The 18,732-nt window shown below is 50.6% G+C and overlaps 1 protein-coding gene across 3 annotated transcripts in view; it reads left to right on the top strand.

Moving 5' to 3' along the window:
- The window catches only part of SLC4A3 (solute carrier family 4 member 3), a 34,201-nt gene extending 15,469 nt beyond the window's left edge, over positions 1-18,732 (top strand). For all 3 annotated transcript variants that reach the window (XM_027636587.1, XM_027636586.1, XM_027636588.1), the window contains 17 exons: positions 3,125-3,276; positions 3,912-4,092; positions 4,629-4,764; positions 4,868-5,042; positions 5,466-5,562; positions 7,288-7,472; positions 9,123-9,336; positions 9,647-9,868; positions 10,195-10,343; positions 11,662-11,856; positions 12,301-12,507; positions 13,114-13,203; positions 14,772-14,938; positions 15,332-15,585; positions 15,839-16,008; positions 16,499-16,672; positions 17,411-18,732. In XM_027636587.1, the coding sequence (XP_027492388.1) occupies positions 3,125-3,276; positions 3,912-4,092; positions 4,629-4,764; positions 4,868-5,042; positions 5,466-5,562; positions 7,288-7,472; positions 9,123-9,336; positions 9,647-9,868; positions 10,195-10,343; positions 11,662-11,856; positions 12,301-12,507; positions 13,114-13,203; positions 14,772-14,938; positions 15,332-15,585; positions 15,839-16,008; positions 16,499-16,672; positions 17,411-17,488 (2,846 nt within the window). In that variant the 3' untranslated portion in view covers positions 17,489-18,732. The remainder of the gene's footprint in view (positions 1-3,124; positions 3,277-3,911; positions 4,093-4,628; positions 4,765-4,867; positions 5,043-5,465; positions 5,563-7,287; positions 7,473-9,122; positions 9,337-9,646; positions 9,869-10,194; positions 10,344-11,661; positions 11,857-12,300; positions 12,508-13,113; positions 13,204-14,771; positions 14,939-15,331; positions 15,586-15,838; positions 16,009-16,498; positions 16,673-17,410) is intronic.

The following is an 18,732-nucleotide window of genomic DNA, read 5'->3' as shown; positions in this document are numbered from 1 at the left end:
GACACGGCAAAGACACTAGAGACTGTTCTGTGCAGAACCAGTTCACTTTTGGCAGTGCCCCTTGCCCAGCTGTTCAGTCCATGGCAGTCCAGGACCAACTCAGATCTAGGAGGAATCAATTGCCTTTTGAATAGAGTTGAGTCTGTGGTCTCCTTACACTCTTTAAAATGTTCATACCATGGGCAGTGCTGGGCAAGGGATACCTGGGTGGCAGCAGGGATGAGCTGGGGTTCAACTGTTCCTATCACATTGAACTCAGCATCAGCCAGGAGAGACCTGGGCTTTGTGCAGGACAGGGCAGTAGCTTTTTCTAGAAGCCAGCATAGGGTTGTGTCTTATGGCATGTTGATTAGCATTTTGTTTAGTCTAGTTTTAAATATTTCAAGAGATGGAGTTTTAATATTTTTTTCTTGCTACAATTTAACCATTGGGGTATATGGGCAGTGTGCACCATCCCTGTGATGCAGGTTGTTCTCTAGTACTGATACAAATACTCTGCTGCCTCTTTCTGGTCTTCCTGTTTGTGGATCAAGGAAAATGAAAAGAGGGAAGTGGGAGCTGACACACAAGCGGAAAGAAGTTGCCTGCTGAGTTGGATTGACTAGCACAGGCACTCTAGGGGAAGACTTTAACCAGTGCAAAGTCATATTTGTCATATTCAGATTTAAGCTGGTGGAAAAGGAACTTCGTCATCTGAAGAAATCTGACTTCTGTGGAAGCCAACATGGAAGATCTTCTGGAGGACACTGTAGGAGATGCTGTGTGGGAGGGTGACATACTAGTTCGTTGTAGTTGAGCTACCACAGGAATCTCTGTCTGTCCTCTGACATTGTCACTGTCTCATGCTCATATCCTGGGGAGCAAGAGCTGTATTCCCTGGGGAGTTTGGCTTCAAGCAAGAAGGGCAGACCTATACCCTGGACATATCACTCTTTGATCTCAGTCCAAGATTCTGTCCTGAATAAGTACCCCAGACTTAGGTGCTCTCTTGAGCTTGACTTTCATTTGGGGAAAGCACCAATCTCACAGAACACTGAAAGGGTCTTTGTGAGCAGCCTGGAGCATCTCAATTGGGCTTTGCGTGAGACTCCCAAAAACCAGTGTCCTTTTCCTAAGTTAAGCCCATATGGACACTCTGCTCCTGTAGTTGTATCCCCCAGCTGGCATCTCAGTGGCCACAAGTACTGCAAAGGGAGACCAGCAAAGTGGATCTCTCCTTAGTCTTCTGTAGGGCTCTGGAGGTATGCCTTCACCAGTGCACTCCAACCCTGCAGCACTCCGGCTCCTGTCCCTGTTACTGAGTATGGGAGTCACTGGAGGCTCTATCAGGAAACTTGGCTCCTTGTGTTTTATCTGTCCTCCAGCCATTTGCTGGCTGAGACTGGACATGTGAATGCTTTCTGAGCACTGTGTAATAAGTTGTCATCACCATAGGGAAAGCTTGCTGTGCTCTGGGTGAGCATTCTGTCTTGCTGGGCAGAGCGTACTCTGGCCCTGGTCTTCCAGTGACATGGTGAGAATGAGTCCTGGGGTGCATATGAGAATCAGAAGCTGCAGGGATTGGAGCAAAGTTGCCGGATACCAGAATCGTCTGCCTGGTGGACTGCTTGTTTTATGTATAAACTCACAAAGAGTGTGATAAAGTGGCTACTGTGCACACAGGAACTCAGAAATCCATGCAAAATTCCATGGAAGCCCCACACATGCCCGACTCCCAGAAATGTTTGTAGTGGTGGGCAGTTATTGGCTCCTATCGACATTGCAGTGCAGTAAGTGGAGCAGGGAGGAGTCCCGCCATCAGCAGGACGTGCATCAGTAGGGCAGCCAATGGGGGAAAATGCCCTGAGGCTCAATATTGATTCGTTTTATATTTAATTTAGCGACCCAGATTTCCAAGGTGCAAGGCCATGGTATGCCTGGCCCAATGCTGGGTGTGTCTTTCCATGCCAGATGTGCATGAATATTTCCCTAAAACATCAAAGAGATTACTCAGCTTTCAGATGCAGTGCTTTTTACTGCCTCTCATACCCTGAGAGCTGCAGGTCTTCAAGCTAAGTGCAGAAAGGTACGTGCAGACAGAACATTCATCCCAGCCAATGGAGAGCTGGGAGAAGACCTTGGCATTGTCTTACAAGCAAGGCCAGCAAACCTCGATGGACCAAAGCTGAGCAAGAGCACTCACTCCATGATCTACGTGGTGGAGCCTGCCCATCCTGGAGGCAGGCTCTGAGGCTTTCCCCATTCCCATGGTTTGTCTGTGCCGAGAAAGATACACTTGCTGTCTCTGAGTAGTGTCCAGGGAAACTTCTCTCCATGGCAGGCTGTTGCCCAGGTGCTGTTTCTCCAGCATTGCAAAGGGGGTTGGCACAGTTGTGACTGAATCATTTTGGTGGGCACTGGTTTGCCAACAGCACTGGTAGCTTGGTGGTTGGTCTGTACTTCAGCCTTAACAGCCTCTCTAGAGGCTTTGTGAGGCTTTGTTTCAGCCAGCCACTCTCTAAGGCAGACCTTTCCGAGGGCATCACAGCGGCACTGCAGAATGTCTAGAAGCAGCAATAGCTGGAGTTCACTGCCCAGCGTCCGTGCCAGCCCCAGCTGCAGTGTTATCCTACACTCTCATTGCACAATTAAATAAAACAGTCATTGATATTTCCTTATGTCTCCCAGACCAGCAGCTAAATATCCTTCCCCTTCACTGCCCTTTTTGCTTGCTGAGCACCAGGCCTTCCTCTGGTGCGAGAGATGAGCCCCAGCCAGGTGCCTGCCTGTGCTATCTGGGGTGCAGAGCTCTGCAGACAAGGCTGCAGGTTGGTTTTTCTTGAGGGAGTATGGGGAGGGTACCACGAGTAAAAGCTTTCGTGATGAAGCTCCAGTGTATGCACAACCTGGGAGGAAGCCTTCTTTGTGAAGAAATTAGCTCACAGGCATCTGGAAGAGCTGAAAGTAGGCAGATGAGGCAGTAAGGATCTTCAAAGGTCTGGAAGATGATGGTGAGTTCTCCAGCTGCCAGGGCTTTGGTAGCATAAGCTAATGAAAGAAGGGTGTGCTCGGATGTGTTTCCTTGCCAGACAGTGTGTATCCACTAGACAAATTGGCGGTCTTTTTTTCTTTCCTATGTCTTCAGGCCACCGTTTTGAAGATAACCCCGGTGTGAGGAGACATCTGATGAAAAAACCATCTCGGAGTCAGATCACCAGGACAAGCAAAAAATTAGCATCAACTCCATCTGTCAAGAAAAAGAAGAAGAAGAAGAAGCTGGATAGAAAGCCCCATGAGGTATCCATGTGCTGTCCTCCCACACTTGTTCAGAAGACATAAATCAGGACTAGAAACGTGCAGTTTATAAAGTGATAAATGTGTTTCAATATAATTAATTCTTTACATGACCTTGAGGGTGACATTTCAGGCTATTATCCATTATCTTGGGGGCTGAAAATACACTTTTTTCAATAAAAGTAGAGATTTCCCTGAAATTGCAAAGCTTTGACCTTAGGAAAAACATTAAAATATCCCAGAAATGGTAGTGCTGTTGTGGAAATTGGCAGCATGGTAATATCGTCATCTCTGGTAAGTGTGGAAAATTCTGGGGGAAACCAAGAAGGAGGCAGACGACAAAATTGTCACAGTTTGGTGGAAAGGGATGCAGCAATGCATCATTCTCTCTCGTCTGCTCACACCATCTGACTTGAAGCTTTCTGGTGCTCCATGTGCTGATGGAAGCTCCTGCCACGCTGTCAGTGATATTTGTCCTGGCTGCTTCTGTTCACCAAGCCTCTGGTTAACTACAGCAGGCTTGCTCGGGCAGTGCTTCAGACCAGGCGGTACCTTGAGAACAGAGCTCAGTCTTTCTGTGTGTTGCTAGTAGAACTGCATCAGGGGAAGTCTCATGTCCTGGCTGTAATTCGCACTAGGTGTTTGTGGAGCTGAATGAGCTGGTGGTGGATAAGAACCAGGAGATGCACTGGAGGGAGACGGCCCGCTGGATCAAGTTTGAGGAGGATGTGGAGGAGGATACAGCAAGGTGGGGGAAACCCCATGTAGCTTCACTGTCCTTCCGCAGTCTGTTGGAGCTCAGGAAGACGATTGCCCACGGTGAGTCAGGAGCAGCAGGCCAGAGTTTGGCTCTGGTTCTGGGACAGGTTTTGCTGGATAGCTTCTGTCACTGTTTGGCCCATCAGTGGAGGCACACAACAGTGTCTGTGTCCAGTCTCCATGAAGGGCCTGTGGAGACATCCTGCAACCTGTTTGGCAGGGTTTACAATAGCCCAAGGGTGCCTGTGTTGGTTCCATGCTCTGTTTCACTGCTCTTGGGCATGTGGCAGCTGCAACACCCAGCTGTGTCTCGGCTGACAGGTCTTGGACCCATCTTTGGTGTGAAATGGAAAGTTTGGTCAGAGCAGGAGACTGAAACAAAAGGAGATACCAGAGTGACCAGTGCGTCTTGGAGATTTTGGGTTCTCTTGGGACAAGAGTTTACAGAAAGGACATAGGGCACCTGGACTTGGGGCATTTCTCATCTGAGAGACTCTATGAGCCTGGTTCCTAGTGGAACAGCTGTGTCCCCAGAGTGGGCATGAAATAGGGAGCATTGCACACTAGAAGCAGGGCTCTTCCCCTCTTGATGGCAGGTGCTGTCCTCCTTGACTTGGAGCAGACCACTTTGCCTGGCATTGCTCACCTCATGGTGGAGACCATGATCATCTCTGACCAGATCAGAGCAGAAGACCGAGCCAACGTGCTGCGCGCCCTGCTGCTGAAGCACAGGTGGGTGGCACACGGATGAGGGCTCCCAGGGCTCAGGGATTACATGTGAGCCCTGGGTGGGAAGGGAGGCAGGTCCTCTCATGGCCATCACTCTCCCCCCCAGCCACCCCAATGATGAGAAAGAGGGCTTCTTCCCAAGGAACCACTCCAGCTCCAGCATGAACTCCATCGTGGGGAACCACCACCACAACCACACCACAGACACTTGTGTGCCCCTCATGGGGGAAGAGCGCATTGAGATGGCCGACCCCAAGGCCAACGAGACCGAGTGCAAGGAGGTGAGGGTGACGGGGTTTGGAGGGAGGTACTGTTTCTTTTTACACACTCCAGAGACAACTCTTGGCTGACAGCAACCCTTGGAACCCACCTCTGGGCCCCTTCATGGGGGAACCTTGTACTGCAAGGACTGAGCTGCCCTGGATCACCCAGAGTGCTGGAAATTGGGTCGCTGCATTATGATTTTGGAACCTAATTTTAGCTTGGCACTGTATGCGGATGTCTGCTTGAGCATGTAATGGCAGCAACAGCCCTGGTGCTTGCAGAGTGGCCTCTGCTGTGAGGGTGCCTTGCCTGTGAAGCAGGGTGTTGGGTGTGCAGCCAAGGCAAGCCCAGCTGCAGTTATGCCAGTGGGGTGCAAGGCCCTGTAGGGAGACCAAAGCATGGAGATTTCATCCTTACTTGTTTGTATTCTTGCCTGGCAGAAAAACCCACATCTCCATAACTCTGAGGGCCACCGTAAATACCTGAAGCTGATGGAGAAGATCCCTGAAGATGCAGAGGCCACAGTAGTTCTCGTGGGTAAGAGATGGCGTGTAGTGTCCCCCAACTAGTGCAGATCTTGGTCTGGCCCCAGCTGTCTGTGCCTTCCCTCCTGAGAGATATTTGGTCATCTCTTACATGTTTCCAACATTCAACTGGGGAGGGAGCCTGGTACACTCTCTCCTTTGCTGATGGTGCATGTTCTCTTTGTGGTAAATGTATGGGGTGCCAGGGTAGTTCTTTTCCTAAATTAAAAAAGAGGATGATAGACTCTGCTGCTGGGAACTGGGGCACAACTTAGTGGTGAAAGTCCTGCCAGGCTCACCAGAACTTCTGGTTTTGCAGCTCAGAAGTAAGTAAGTGGTGCCTGAGGGATTGGTGGCCTGGCTATAACTGCTCTTGGGCCTCTGAGCATTGCTGCCCTCTGTCTGCCTCTTCACACCTCACCAGCACCTGATCCCTGTCCCTGACCAGTGTTGACTGCTGGCTGTGTGTGCCAGGGAGCTTTCAGTTTACAGAAGCAGGGCATGGCTGGTGGCAAAGTCTCAGGTATTGGCCATAGCACTGCCTGGGGATTTTTTAGGGCTATGAGCAGGCAGGCTCAAGGATCATTGGGCTTGGTTCCTTCTGACTGCAAGAGTATTCCTTCTCAGCATTTTGGTGGCATTAACATCTGAGCAAACCTAGCAAGCAAAGTAAATATCATTGCCTATGCAGTAGATTAAAAGCTCAGGCAAAGATGCTTGGCAGCTCAACCAAACTGATTCTTAATCATGATGAGGCCAAGTCAGGTTTATAAACGCACTTTGAATACTCACAAAACTAAACATTGGCTTGTTTCTGAGATAAGGCTGTGTCTTGCGATTCGCTTGGACTCTCGGATGGCCCATGTTTGCCAGTCTAACACAGAACACAGCTCTTTGCTGGACACAGATGGCAGAAAGATCAGTAATAATGCCACAGAAATACAAGTATTCAATAAACATTTGTGTTCGGTAAGTGAAGGAAGCAGCTGGTGTGCCGGAGGATGCAGGAGTACTTCCCAATCTGTTAGGAACCGAGGAGACTGTCAAGCACTGATGAGGTGCAGACATTGTAAAACAAACTGTGTAGTTTGCTCCTATGAGTCTAGAGAACTGACTTACTTTTCCCTGGGAAAAAAAAAAAATGTTTAGGAATACAGGGAACATACAAGATAACAAAAGAAATCTCATAGCATCAGTGCCCAAGAAGGGAAGGACAGTGAGCCAGTACCTATAGGTGGTTTAACCTGACATCCTTCTCGGCCAACATAATGGCAGAGCTAATATGGGATTCAATTAATAAAGAGCTAAAGAATAAGAATGTAATTATTGCCAAGCAATGAGGTTTATGGGAAATAGGTCATGTCAAACAAACCTGATTTCATTCTTTGATGAGATTAGAAGTTTGTTTGATAAAAGTAACATATGAGTCTTCCTTCTGTAAGTGGGAAGCAATCTTCTGATTTAAAATTAGGCCTTCATAGTGTAAGTAAAGCCCATCTGTAAGGGATTAAGAATGGGCTAACTGGGAGGCTAAAGAAAGTAGCACTGCTTGTGAATGATCAGTAAAGGACTTGGAGCAGTCCTCAACATGTAGCTGAGTGCTGTGTCAGTGGTCTGGAGAACGTGCAGAAGTGCAGGGCTCCTGGGAATCCCTGAAATCCTTGTTTCCACTGTTAAAGGCTACCCAGTACAGCTCTCCCCGGTGATTAACTCTGCTCCAAACATTGCCTCCTGGTAGGTTGCGTGCAGTTCCTGGAGCAGCCAACTATGGCTTTTGTCCGACTAAATGAGGCCGTCTTCCTGGAATCTGTCTTGGAGGTCCCAATTCCTGTCAGATTCATCTTTGTGCTTCTGGGACCTAGCCAGGCCAACATGGACTACCATGAAATTGGCCGCTCCATCTCCACCCTCATGTCCGACAAGGTGAGAAGCTGATGGACGGTGATGCTGACAAAGGCAAGGGAGTTTTGGTGGTTCCTTAGGAGACAGTCCTGAGATGAAAGTGCTGAGAGATGCTGTGCATAGGCCCGGGTGGGGTAGGCAGGTGTGAGCACATGGGATTTTTAAGAGCAGCCTGGCTTGACTAAGGTAGAACGCTCCAGTATAGAGAAAAGAGTAGGGCAGACACTAGGCTGGGTGAAGAAAGGGGCCATATGTAAAAGCAGGAACAAAGAATGCCCAAGGTTAGAGGAGTGGTGTTCAGTTGACATTTCTCAAACGGAGAGGAGGGGAGGCTGAGCAGTGCCTGTGACCATGGCACCTGGCTCAGACCACACTGAAAAAAAGACCCAGCAATGCCTGGGGATGGTTGTCAGGTGCTTGGATGAAGCTTCCTAGCTGAGTCCCATGGCTCAGGCATCCATGCAGAGGAGCACATCCATACAGGAGGAGAGATGAGGAGGCAGGAAGGTTTTTCTGCCAAGTGCATGCACTGCTACAAGTCCCCCATCTGTCTACATGGCAGGAAAGTGAAATTCATTAACTTGTTTAGGAATTAAATGCAAAAAGACAATCTGAGCATCTGCATACATCCAGGACAAGAGGATCAGAGGTTCACAGGGTTCTTCCGGCTGGCGCCATGTAACTATAAGCAAGTAACAAACATTCCTGTCCTGCCAATAGTGCACAACTTTCCCTGAACTGGAGACTAAAAGGTTCAATCAGAAAATGTGGGTTATAGACAACAAGGTCTCCCAGGTGAAAGATCCCTTCCCTGGAGTTGTACAGGGCACAGGGCTCAGCTGAGAATGTGTTTTTACCCAGAAGAGGTGAAATGGCATGTTCCAGCTTCAGCACCGTGTTTGTGGACTGATCTTGTTCATTTGAGTCTCTGCTCATCTTGCTGGAAGAGGAGAGGCAGCTGCTGCAGCCAGGGCTGGCTGTAGCAAGGTTACACAGTGGCTGGCGCCATGGAGAGAGTACAGTATCGTTTACATTGAAGTGTGGCTCCAGGGAGTCTGTGTGCTGCAGGGACCTTAGCTGTCCCCTCCCTGCTTTGAAGGCTCTTCACTTGTTCATCGTCCTCCAGCCCTTTCTCTGAAGGCATGTTTCAGAGGTAGTGCAGCACTTCTGCCTGTTTGCCAGCACCTCCCTGCTTATTTGCAGTTGTGCTGTCCCCTCCTGGTCTCCTTGGAGTCCTTCCTTGTTATCCTGCCCTTGCTCTCAGAAGCATCTCATCTCATCTCTTTTCTGCCTGGTTTCCCTTGCATGGCTTCCTTCATGCTGTAGACTCCTATTTTCTCTCTCCCTCTCTCTCCCCCTCTCTCCCTCTTCCTCTCTCTCTCTCTCTGCCATGTGGAGACTCCCAAGAGTCTCTTATGCTTCCTGCTCAGGTCCTGGTTCCTGTGCTTTTTATCTGTAGTGCTTTATGGCTCCACCAGCTTTTCCCTCAAAACGAGAAGTGGGATTCAGGAGTGTGGGTCACAGAGTGGCAGTAGTGAGACGAGTAGTGGGTTGAGGGAGCAGGATGTTACTGTAAGGGTCACAGCAAGTGTTGACTTTCCAGGCGGTAGGTAGCTGGGTCTAGTCTTGGTCTAAGCCTTCTCCCTCTCTCTTTTTCCCTGCCCCTCCCAGCACTTCCATGAGGCTGCATACATGGCAGATGACCGTCAAGATCTCCTCAACGCAATCAATGAGTTCTTGGACTGCAGCATTGTCATCCCCCCATCAGAGGTGGAGGGAAAAGACTTGCTTAAATCCATTGCCACCTTCCAGAAGTTGCTGCTGAAGAAGAGGAAGGAGAGGGAGCAGAAGTCCATGAAGGAGGGGACTGTTCAGGAAGCCAAAGGTCTCTCCACTCACATTTGGGCAAGTTTATGCCTAGTGCCCTGCATGCCCCAGTGGGCCCTCCCCTCCCAGAACCTGGCATAGGTGTGAGGAGGTCCTGGCTCCTGCAGTGGGGAGCTGGGAGGGGGACAAGGGGAGCAAGACACTGGCTGTGGGCAGCTCTGGCAGCTGGGGGCAGTGGGATGTGCAGTGGAGGGGGCTCACCAGGCTAGTGCTGCTGGAGGAAGGTCTCTACGAGGTATTGGGAAGAGGGACAGCCCAAGGGCTCACCTCTGTTCCCTACTCAAGCTCTACCCTCCGTGCACCTCTAGAGCTGTGTGAAGTGAAAGCCGAGGAAGAAGAGGAGGAAGCTGAGGACGACCCTTTGAAGCGAACCGGGATATTTTTTGGAGGTCTGGTTCGGGACATAAAGCGCAGGTACCCCAAATACCTCAGTGACATCAGAGACGCCTTGCACAGCCAGTGTCTCGCAGCCGTTCTCTTCATCTACTTTGCTGCTCTCTCTCCTGCCATCACCTTCGGGGGACTCCTAGGTAATGGGCCTGCTTTCTGGTCTGTTCTTTGCACTCTGGGACACTGGCTGTGTCTGTGTGATGCTGTGCTGGGGTGGGCTTTGGTGCTGTTTGCTCAGGGAGAGTGGTCGCGCTGCACCTCAGCTGCTGCCTTGTTCCCACCCTGCCACTTGGCCTCTCCAGTCTCGGCTCCCCGGGCTCCTTCCGTGCTCCCTACCTAACACAGGGGACCTCTGACTGATGGGATGGGGACCTGCCTCCTCTTTCTGGAGCTGTGCAGCCTGTCTGCCTGTAGTGATGGTGCCTGTGTCTGGACTATAACACTCACATGTTGTTCTCTTTCCCAGGAGAGAAAACTGAGGGTCTCATGGGGGTCTCCGAGCTGATAATCTCCACCTCAGTTTTAGGGATCCTCTTCTCCCTGCTTGGAGCCCAGCCGCTCCTGGTCATTGGCTTCTCAGGGCCTCTGCTGGTGTTTGAAGAAGCTTTTTACAAGGTACATGTGAGGCAGTATCTATGCTTGGCACCTGCTCACTCTGCCCTTGTTCTGGAGAGTGCGGATGGCATTTCTCAGCTCTGCAAAGTGTCTTTGGTAATGTGGAGTCCTTGGGTCCTTCCAGGCTCCTCTCAGCTCGGCCAGGGCTGCCCCTGGCTCTGCTGACCCTTTACAGGTCACGCTGTAGAGAGTTTTGCCTCCCATTGCTGTGTCCATTATCCCTTGAGGTGTGACAGTGATAAGAGCACTCCTCTACTTGCTGACTCTGAGGGAAGCATTGTCCCCCAGCCCTGTGCTGCAGCCCATCTTGGCACAATAAGCACTTGTAGCTGCATCCTAAAACTTTCTTGTTCTTGGGGCTTTCTTTGAAGACCATTTCACAACTTTCACTTGTGTCCAGGTTTCCTTGTATGTGAGCCCAACAAGGTGTGTACCACTCATTTGGGATGTGCCATGTACATTACTCCTACCTCTCAGGATGAGGCCTAGGGTGTGTGCAGAGGTATCCTGGCCAGCTAGGATGGATATGTTTCTTAAGTAGCATGACCCCTTTACTCTTACAACATCCCTGTACCTTCAAGCAGTGGGTCTAATCCTTCTCTTTTTTTCTGACTCTTAGCATGTCTGTGTCTTTAAAAAAGCATGTTTTTTCCTACAGTTAGATTTTCACCTTGGTGTGTCAAGAGTTTGGAGGTGATGCCATTGCGGAGTGTGAATTTCCCTGCTCTCCTGTGACCGCACTTATCACTGACCTCTTTTCTTTGCCCAGTCACTGTGTACACACACAGGTGTACCTCTGCCTGTGGTGGTACCGAGGAAGGCTGCAAAGGGAGGGATGTGACTGGTGCTGGAAGTAGTTGGTGTTGATGTGTGTGGAGGAGCAGAGGTGCTGTCTGAGATTATGGCCCAGCTAATGTAGCCTTTATGCAATGGGACATAGCAGGATGCTCACGCTCTCCTTTGTAGGGAACAGGCTTGTGCTGTTGAGTGCATGGAGCAGTGGAGGGCTATGTTTGAGCAATGGCACCTCCATATGGGTGGGATGGGGAGCATCATGCATGGTTGGCTTCAGCAGAAAGCAAAGGAGGTACTGTTAAAAAGACTGAAGAGGTAAAGACCTGCTTGGTGTGAGCTGGCAGGTGTTAAAGCAAAGTCTGCAAATTTGCCTGTGACTTCAGCAATGAATTCACTGTCTCCGTGCTGGATGCCCAAGCAGATGTAGATGCTTTTTTCCAGGAGAGTCTTTGATCTTAATGGGGAGCAGATGCAGGAGGCAGCCTGAGGAGCCGTAAGTAACTCCTTCCCCTTTCCATTTCAGTTCTGCCAGACACAAGGCATTGAGTATCTCACAGGCAGAGTGTGGATTGGTCTGTGGCTCATCGTCTTCATCTTCATTATTGTGGCAGCTGAGGGAAGCTTCTTGGTGCGCTACATCTCGCCCTTCACCCAGGAGATCTTTGCTTTCCTCATCTCCCTCATCTTTATCTACGAGACCTTCTACAAACTGTACAAGGTGAACCTTCCCCAGGGAGATGGGCCACTGCATCTCTTGATCTCTCGGGACCCTGCTGCTTTAGCATACAAGTGGCAGGGGAACAGGGCCAGCTCAGCCACAGCTTTCCTAGACATTCTGCAGAGCATTTCTTTGCTGGCCTCTCATGCCTCAGCACAGCTGCTTCCTGTGCCATCACAGAGGGTGGCAGGAAGAGCCCTAATGTCTCTCTCCCCTTCTCTTCTGCAGGAGGCATTAAAGAGGGCCACTTTTTTCTCCCCAACCCTCTGCAGCTGGGTAGGTTGTGAGGCAAAGTGACAGATGCTGGGATTGTCCGTGCCCACCATCTACCACCCTCACCTCTCCACAGAGCAGGACACCTCCGCTTCCCTCGGCTCCCATTAATGACAGTGCCTCCTGCCCCTCCTTGTGGTAACTTGCCTGCTGCTTTTCTCACCTGTCCAGGTGTTTGCAGAACATCCTTTGCTGAAGTTCTACCCACCGAATGTGCAGAGCAGCCTGAACGCCACCATGCTCTCTGCAGATGCGATGTCACTGGGCACCAGGATGCAGCCCAATACTGCTCTCCTCTCCCTCATCCTCATGCTAGGCACCTTCTTCATTGCCTTCTTTATGCGCAAGTTCAAGAACAGCCGTTTCTTAGGAGGAAAGGTGAGAAGTTCGTGGGACCCAAATGTTGAGGACAAGGGATGTGCCAAACATGTAATTCTTCTTGGTACAGACCTTTGTTCTCCAGAGCACTTGGATGTCCCCCAAAGAAACACCAGAAATCCCTTAAGCACCTTGCAGAAGGGATAGTAGCCCACCCTAGGCTGCAGACCAGAGCTGACTGTTGGTGACAGTATTTGCACTGTCCTGCTCCAGTGAGCTTTGCCGGAAAGTTCTCTGCACCTTGGGAAAGCTCTTTGGTCTGGATAGAAATCTATTAAACTAGAATATAGGGGCAAGAGCTTACAAGTTCTTCTCTTTGGACATCTCTCACATGCAGGGCATCTGTATAATACCTGCACCACTGTCTAAAAAGGCCAGCAGGAGCAATTAGCCAGTCATTTAAGAGGACTGTGTGTTATGTGGGCAGTGGGATGCACAGCCCTATGGGTCAAGTCTGGGTTCCCTTGCCCTGCCCATCAGCAGTGCTTAGGTTTGCAGTGGTGCCTGGCCCCACTTGGGGCTTCTCTTTGCTGCAGGCTCTCTGTAGCAAGGTGGATGCATGGAGCTGGCCCTTCTCTTTGGCAGTGACAGGTCTTTATTCTGCAGGCTCGGCGGATCATCGGAGACTTTGGGATCCCCATCTCCATCCTGGTCATGGTGCTGGTGGATTACACCATCACTGACACATACACGCAGGTAGGTGCCAGCACTGCCCTCAGAGCCCCTCCTACAGCCCAGCAGTAATTCCCTGTGGCACTGTGGCCTGCTCTTGTGCAATGGGGAATTTGTATTTCCTGCTTCTTTAGTCATAACAGCACAAAGCAAACAAAGACATTCCCCTTGTCCTCACTCCCACGCTGAAGGGAAGCTCCAAGGGTCTTGCTGAGACTGAGGCCAGATCTACAGGGACTGGAGTGTCCTAGTATCCCTCTGGTATTCCAGCTGTTAGTAGGGGAGGCTTTAGGGGCTTTAAGGAATTTCACTGCAGTTAATTCCTTGTTTTTAACTCTAAACACTTGTAGTCAATCAACAGGATATAAACTGGTTATGCACACTGAAGAAGCTGGCATGTAGAATGGTTTCAATGGGGTTTAATACTTAACATACTTATTCTCTCCTTGATTGTAGAGGCTACTAAATATTTTGATCACCATCTTAAGAATTTTTTCCCAGTTTATGCACAAATTTAGTATTAAGTTTGATAATGTTATCAGACAAGCCCATCTCACAGGTTTCATTTTTTCTCATGTTTCATTAGATATGTACTTATATATTTTTGTTGTGGTATTTTTTTTCACTAAGACTGGGGAAAGGGTGAAAGCTGTTTCCTGTTCATCATGCAAGGTTTTTATCATGACAGCCCAAGGCTTGGTGGAATCAAAATGCATTTTTATTCATTTGAATTTCAATGAAAAATTTGGGTCTATCAGATGTTAGTAAAATCATGCACTTTGTTACATTCTTTTCATACCCTTCTACACTTCTACAATTAATATCAAAAGCATTATCATTTCAGTATTAACTCAGCATATGTACAAAGCTTTCTGAGAAAATGGTACTTAGTTACACAGCTTAGCTCAAGGTCAAGCATTCCAGGAATATTATTCATACTTATGCTGATTAACATAAATGCAAATCATAAACTCTCCCTGCAGTGCAGATAGCAAAAATTGCTGTAGAGAGCACAGAGCCAAGGGTTCAAATGCTAATGAACGCAGGGTCAGGATGATGTACAGCTAGGAGTCTGTGTGGTCTGATGAGAGCCACAAACACGATATTCCCTCTGAACATGGTCAGGGTGAGGTCATTTCCAGAGAATGTGGTCACTTCTGGGGTTCACACTGCAAAAGCAATGCTGAAAAATGTCTCAGAAAAGTCTTGGAAAGTCTGGAAAGCCACTTCAGAGTAGGGTAGGCAGTTCAGAACACTTAATTTGTCCAAGAACAGGTCAAGGAGCATTGTAACCAGTGGCATGGGGGTGAGGTTCCTGAGGGAAGATGATTCCTTGGTCTTTTGGACAAAAATGAAGGAAATTTCAGTAGCTGAAAGGAAATGAGACAGGCTCATGTTAGGGGACATGGGACTTTTTGCACTGAAGGGGATTGATTACCCATGAGAAAGTCCTGCTCAGTTCAGGGTGGCTTATCCCATCATCTGAAGTGTTCAGACCAGGGAGAGCAGGAGGATCAAGGCCAGTCCTGTGTGAGGCTGTGGGCAGGTGTGTAGTGATGAATAATTGCTGGGTTTTGTGACTACACCACCAGAAGCTGAATGTCCCTTCCGGCCTGTCGGTCACATCTCCTCACAAGCGTGGCTGGTTCATTCACCCCATGGGCAGCAGTGGGACCTTTCCGCTGTGGATGATGTTTGCCTCTGCCATCCCTGCTCTCCTGGTCTTCATTCTTATCTTCATGGAGACACAGATCACTACGTGAGTACCTCCCCTACCAACCCCAACTGTCACTAACCCCTAGGCAGGCAAGACCAGCATAAGCGCTGGTGCCATTCACATGGAGATGCAATGGGCATCCCAGAGGAACAGCAGGGGCAGGATCCTGCCCATTTCAGGCTGTACCTTGGCTTCTCCACTCATCTTTTGGTTCCCCCCGGGATGTGGTGTGGAGGAGACCTGCCTCAGCCAAGCACAGGAGGAAACCTCTAACCTGAAGCTGACAGCCATCATCCATCCCCCTCCTCAGCCATCTCCTTGTTATCACCATGTGTGCTGTCTCCAGAGAGGGAATTGAATGTTGTCCCCAGCTGCAGTGTTATCTCTGGGCACTGACCCGGGCCTGGCACTGACCCGGGCTCTGTTTTCTTTCAGGCTGATTGTTAGCAAGAAGGAGAGGAAGTTGCTGAAAGGCTCTGGCTTCCACCTGGACCTTCTTCTCATTGGCACTATGGGGGGGCTTTGTGCACTCTTTGGGCTGCCCTGGCTGACTGCAGCGACAGTACGCTCCGTCACACATGTCAATGCCCTGACTGTGATGAGCAAGGCCATTGCACCAGGAGAGAAGCCCCGGATCGAGGAGGTGAAGGAACAGCGTGTGACCGGAGTGCTCATTGCTGCTCTCGTTGGTGAGTCTCTGCTTGGGTGAGGGAGGGAGGGGAGAGCTCAGGACCAACCATGTGCATCTGCTGGCAGTGTCCCTGCCCCACAGGCCAGCCTGTGCTCTGCCTGCTTACTGCAGGACTGCCCACACCAACCCCTTTGGAGCTTTCTTTCCCTTGCAGCCCAGGACAGAGAGGGGGTGGGAGAGGGCTGGAGGTTGAGGTGCCTTGTGGAGGGGCTGGCATGGGACACACCATGCCCTGAGCTCTGTCTGTGCAGGTCTGTCCATTGTGATGGGGAACATGCTGCGGCAGATCCCATTGGCTGTGCTCTTTGGCATCTTCCTGTACATGGGGGTTACATCTCTCACTGGCATCCAGCTCTATGAGCGGCTGCTTCTGATCTTCATGCCATCCAAGCACCACCCTGACCACATCTACGTTGTCAAGGTGAGCAAAGACAAGTTGCAGGGAACCAGGTAATGAGGAGCAGAGGAAGAAGAGGTAGGTGAGGGGAGGATAGTGCTTTGCTAGAATGATGCTTGGCTTGGTGACCCTCCTTGGCTGCAAGTTTGTGCTGAGAAGTGCAAGCCATGCACAGAGGTGGTACAATGCCATTGTATGCCTTGGATAGCATGCTGTTAGGCTGCACCCAGGAGTGTATTGCCAGTATATTGTATGGACAGACAGACAGTTTATAGATAGGAGTGATGCACTGCTTGAGTGGATGAAGGGACACTGCACTGCCAGGTGGGTATGCTCCCAAGTCACACAGGGGCTGATGAGTTATGGAGTTCTACCTCGCTGTAAAGGCAGGTAGAGCATGCAGCAGTGTTGCATTGCTGTACTAATCTATGCAGAAGGGTTACATTCTACCAGTTGAGTGTTCATTAATCTGTGTGGAAGGATAATGTGTTCTTAGACTGGATTTACCTCCTAGGTGAAGACCTGGAGAATGAATCTCTTCACCTGCATTCAACTGGCCTGCATTGTGTTGCTTTGGGTGGTGAAGTCTACAGTGGCATCCCTGGCCTTCCCCTTCGTCCTGATCATGACAGTGCCATTGCGACGCTTCGTGCTACCCCGCTTCTTCCACGACAGGGAGCTCAAAGCGGTAAGCAGATAGCTGTCTTCACAGTCTAGCTTGCAACACTGCAGTGAGATTGAGGAGATTTGGCAGCCTGAAAGGCTGGGAGAACCTGAGCCATCAAAGGCTTGTTTTTTCTTGCTGTTATCTGAGGGTCTTTGCAGTAGGTGGGTGAATGGCTTCCTTGGAGGTTTTAGCTCTGGGAGTGCAGTGTCAGATGGATGGGCAGCCTAGGGCAAGGAAATGCAGGTTCCTACTAGTCAGAGGCCTAGAATACAGGTCTCCCCTTCCATCTTGTGGCTCATTCATCAAGAGACACTCCAGTTCCCCACTGAGCCAGTAGCAACAGCCCAGCATCACAGCAGAGCCTGTGGCTGCCTGGCACTTAAACATGTAACCACAATGCCAGGGTGCTGGTAGCTGCTTGAGAGCTGGCAGCTCCTCTGCTGCTGTCAACATCCTGAGCTCCTGTTGGAGAACAGCCTGGAGCAGCACCTAGGAGTGGGTGCTGCAAGCAGGGGAAGAGGGGAGAGCTGCAGTGCTGGACCAAAGCCCCAGGCCTTTGAAAGGGCATCAGGCTGGGGATGCATAGATAGGCATGAGAGTTTAAAAAAGGAGCCTGTTGGGAGGGGAAGGAGCAAGAGCCTTGCTTTTCCAGCACAGCCCAGCTGCCTGGGTCGCTGTGTGCTGATCCCTCCGTGCCAGGGTTGACCCCACATTGGGGCCGGCTGTGGCCTTCAGAGCCTGGTCTCTGCCTCTTCCCAGTTGGACTCAGAGGATGCGGAACCAAACTTTGACGAGGATGGCCGGGATGAGTACAACGAGCTGCACATGCCTGTGTGAGCTGGGACCTGCCCTCCCCAGTCATGGGACAGGCCGCTCGCACCTGCTCACCCCTCCTGAGAACTAACTGGGGACTTGCCATGAGTCAACGATCTCTTGCCTGGACCAACGAATGGCTGTTCCGTAGCCCTGCAGGAGGCAGCCCTGGATGTGGCTGCCCCATCGCTCGCTCAGCAGAGGCTGTGAGTCTCTCTCCTCTTGGACCTAGTGGGCTGAGAGATGCCTCTCACATCCCAAAGCTGTGTGGGCCCTCAGTGCCCTTGGGTCAGGATTCTGTCCCCTCCCGGCTGGAGGCAGCCTGTGCCTGGTCTCCAGGTGGTAAAAGGGAACCCTGCCAGCTGGTGCCACTGCATCCCCCTCCACTACCATGAAGCTTGGATGTCTCAGCACCACATGACACTGAGCACTCACAGAGATGGGCTAGAAGCTGCCTGTGGATGGCCAGTGGGCTTCTTCCAGGCCAGCAGTCTCTTTACTCAGCTGGCAGATGCCTTGCTCCTGCTCCCTCTGCCCCCTTCTAGGAGTGCTCACATTGGGCCTCTGCCACAGCCCCTGGCCCATGGGACTGCTGCAGCCTGGCAGACAGGCAAAGAGGGACAGGCACCCTGGCCCTGTCCTCCAGACCATCATCTGTGCAGTCACCTTCCCACATAACGGTTTTCAGCTCTTGCTTGGCATGGGAGAGGCTGTTAGCCTCCTCTCAATTTTCCCAGCCTTACTCCCAAAGGCAAACTCCACCGGGAGGGGAGACTGGGGACAAGCAGGTATCCTGAAGCCTTGAGTGTCTGCCCTCTTACAGGAACTAAGAGGAGTCCTGTGCCATTATGCACCTCCACAAAGATTGCAGGGGTAAATGCATCATAGGGCTGCATCCCAGTTCCTGATGCCCACATTTCTGTCCCAAGAATAAACCATGTTTAAGAAGCTATACAAGAGATGTAGTGCTGGAGCACAAAACAGTCCTTTGGGTCCCCTCCCGTTCCCTGTGCAGTGATCCACTGAGTCTGGCTCCTTGCAACCCTACAAGGAAGTCACTGAAACCCCCAGCCCCAATTCTGCTGCCATACTGAGATGACTTTTCACATCCAGTGGTTCCCTCCTAGTGGGAGGGAGCAGCATTCAGCCCACCTCTCAGCCCCCATCACCTCTGGGCAGCTCCAAACACAGAATCACAGGATGGGTCAGTGTGTCATCTGGTCCAGCCTCTCTGCTCAAGTAGGGTCATCCTAGAGCACATGGCACAG

This window comes from Corapipo altera, unplaced genomic scaffold (genome assembly GCF_003945725.1).
Source record: "Corapipo altera isolate COAL_440 unplaced genomic scaffold, ASM394572v1 45, whole genome shotgun sequence".
Taxonomy (NCBI): Eukaryota; Metazoa; Chordata; class Aves; order Passeriformes; family Pipridae; genus Corapipo; species Corapipo altera.
The sequence above is the reverse complement of the archived record's forward strand: the minus strand, read 5'-3'. Positions and strand labels throughout refer to the sequence as shown.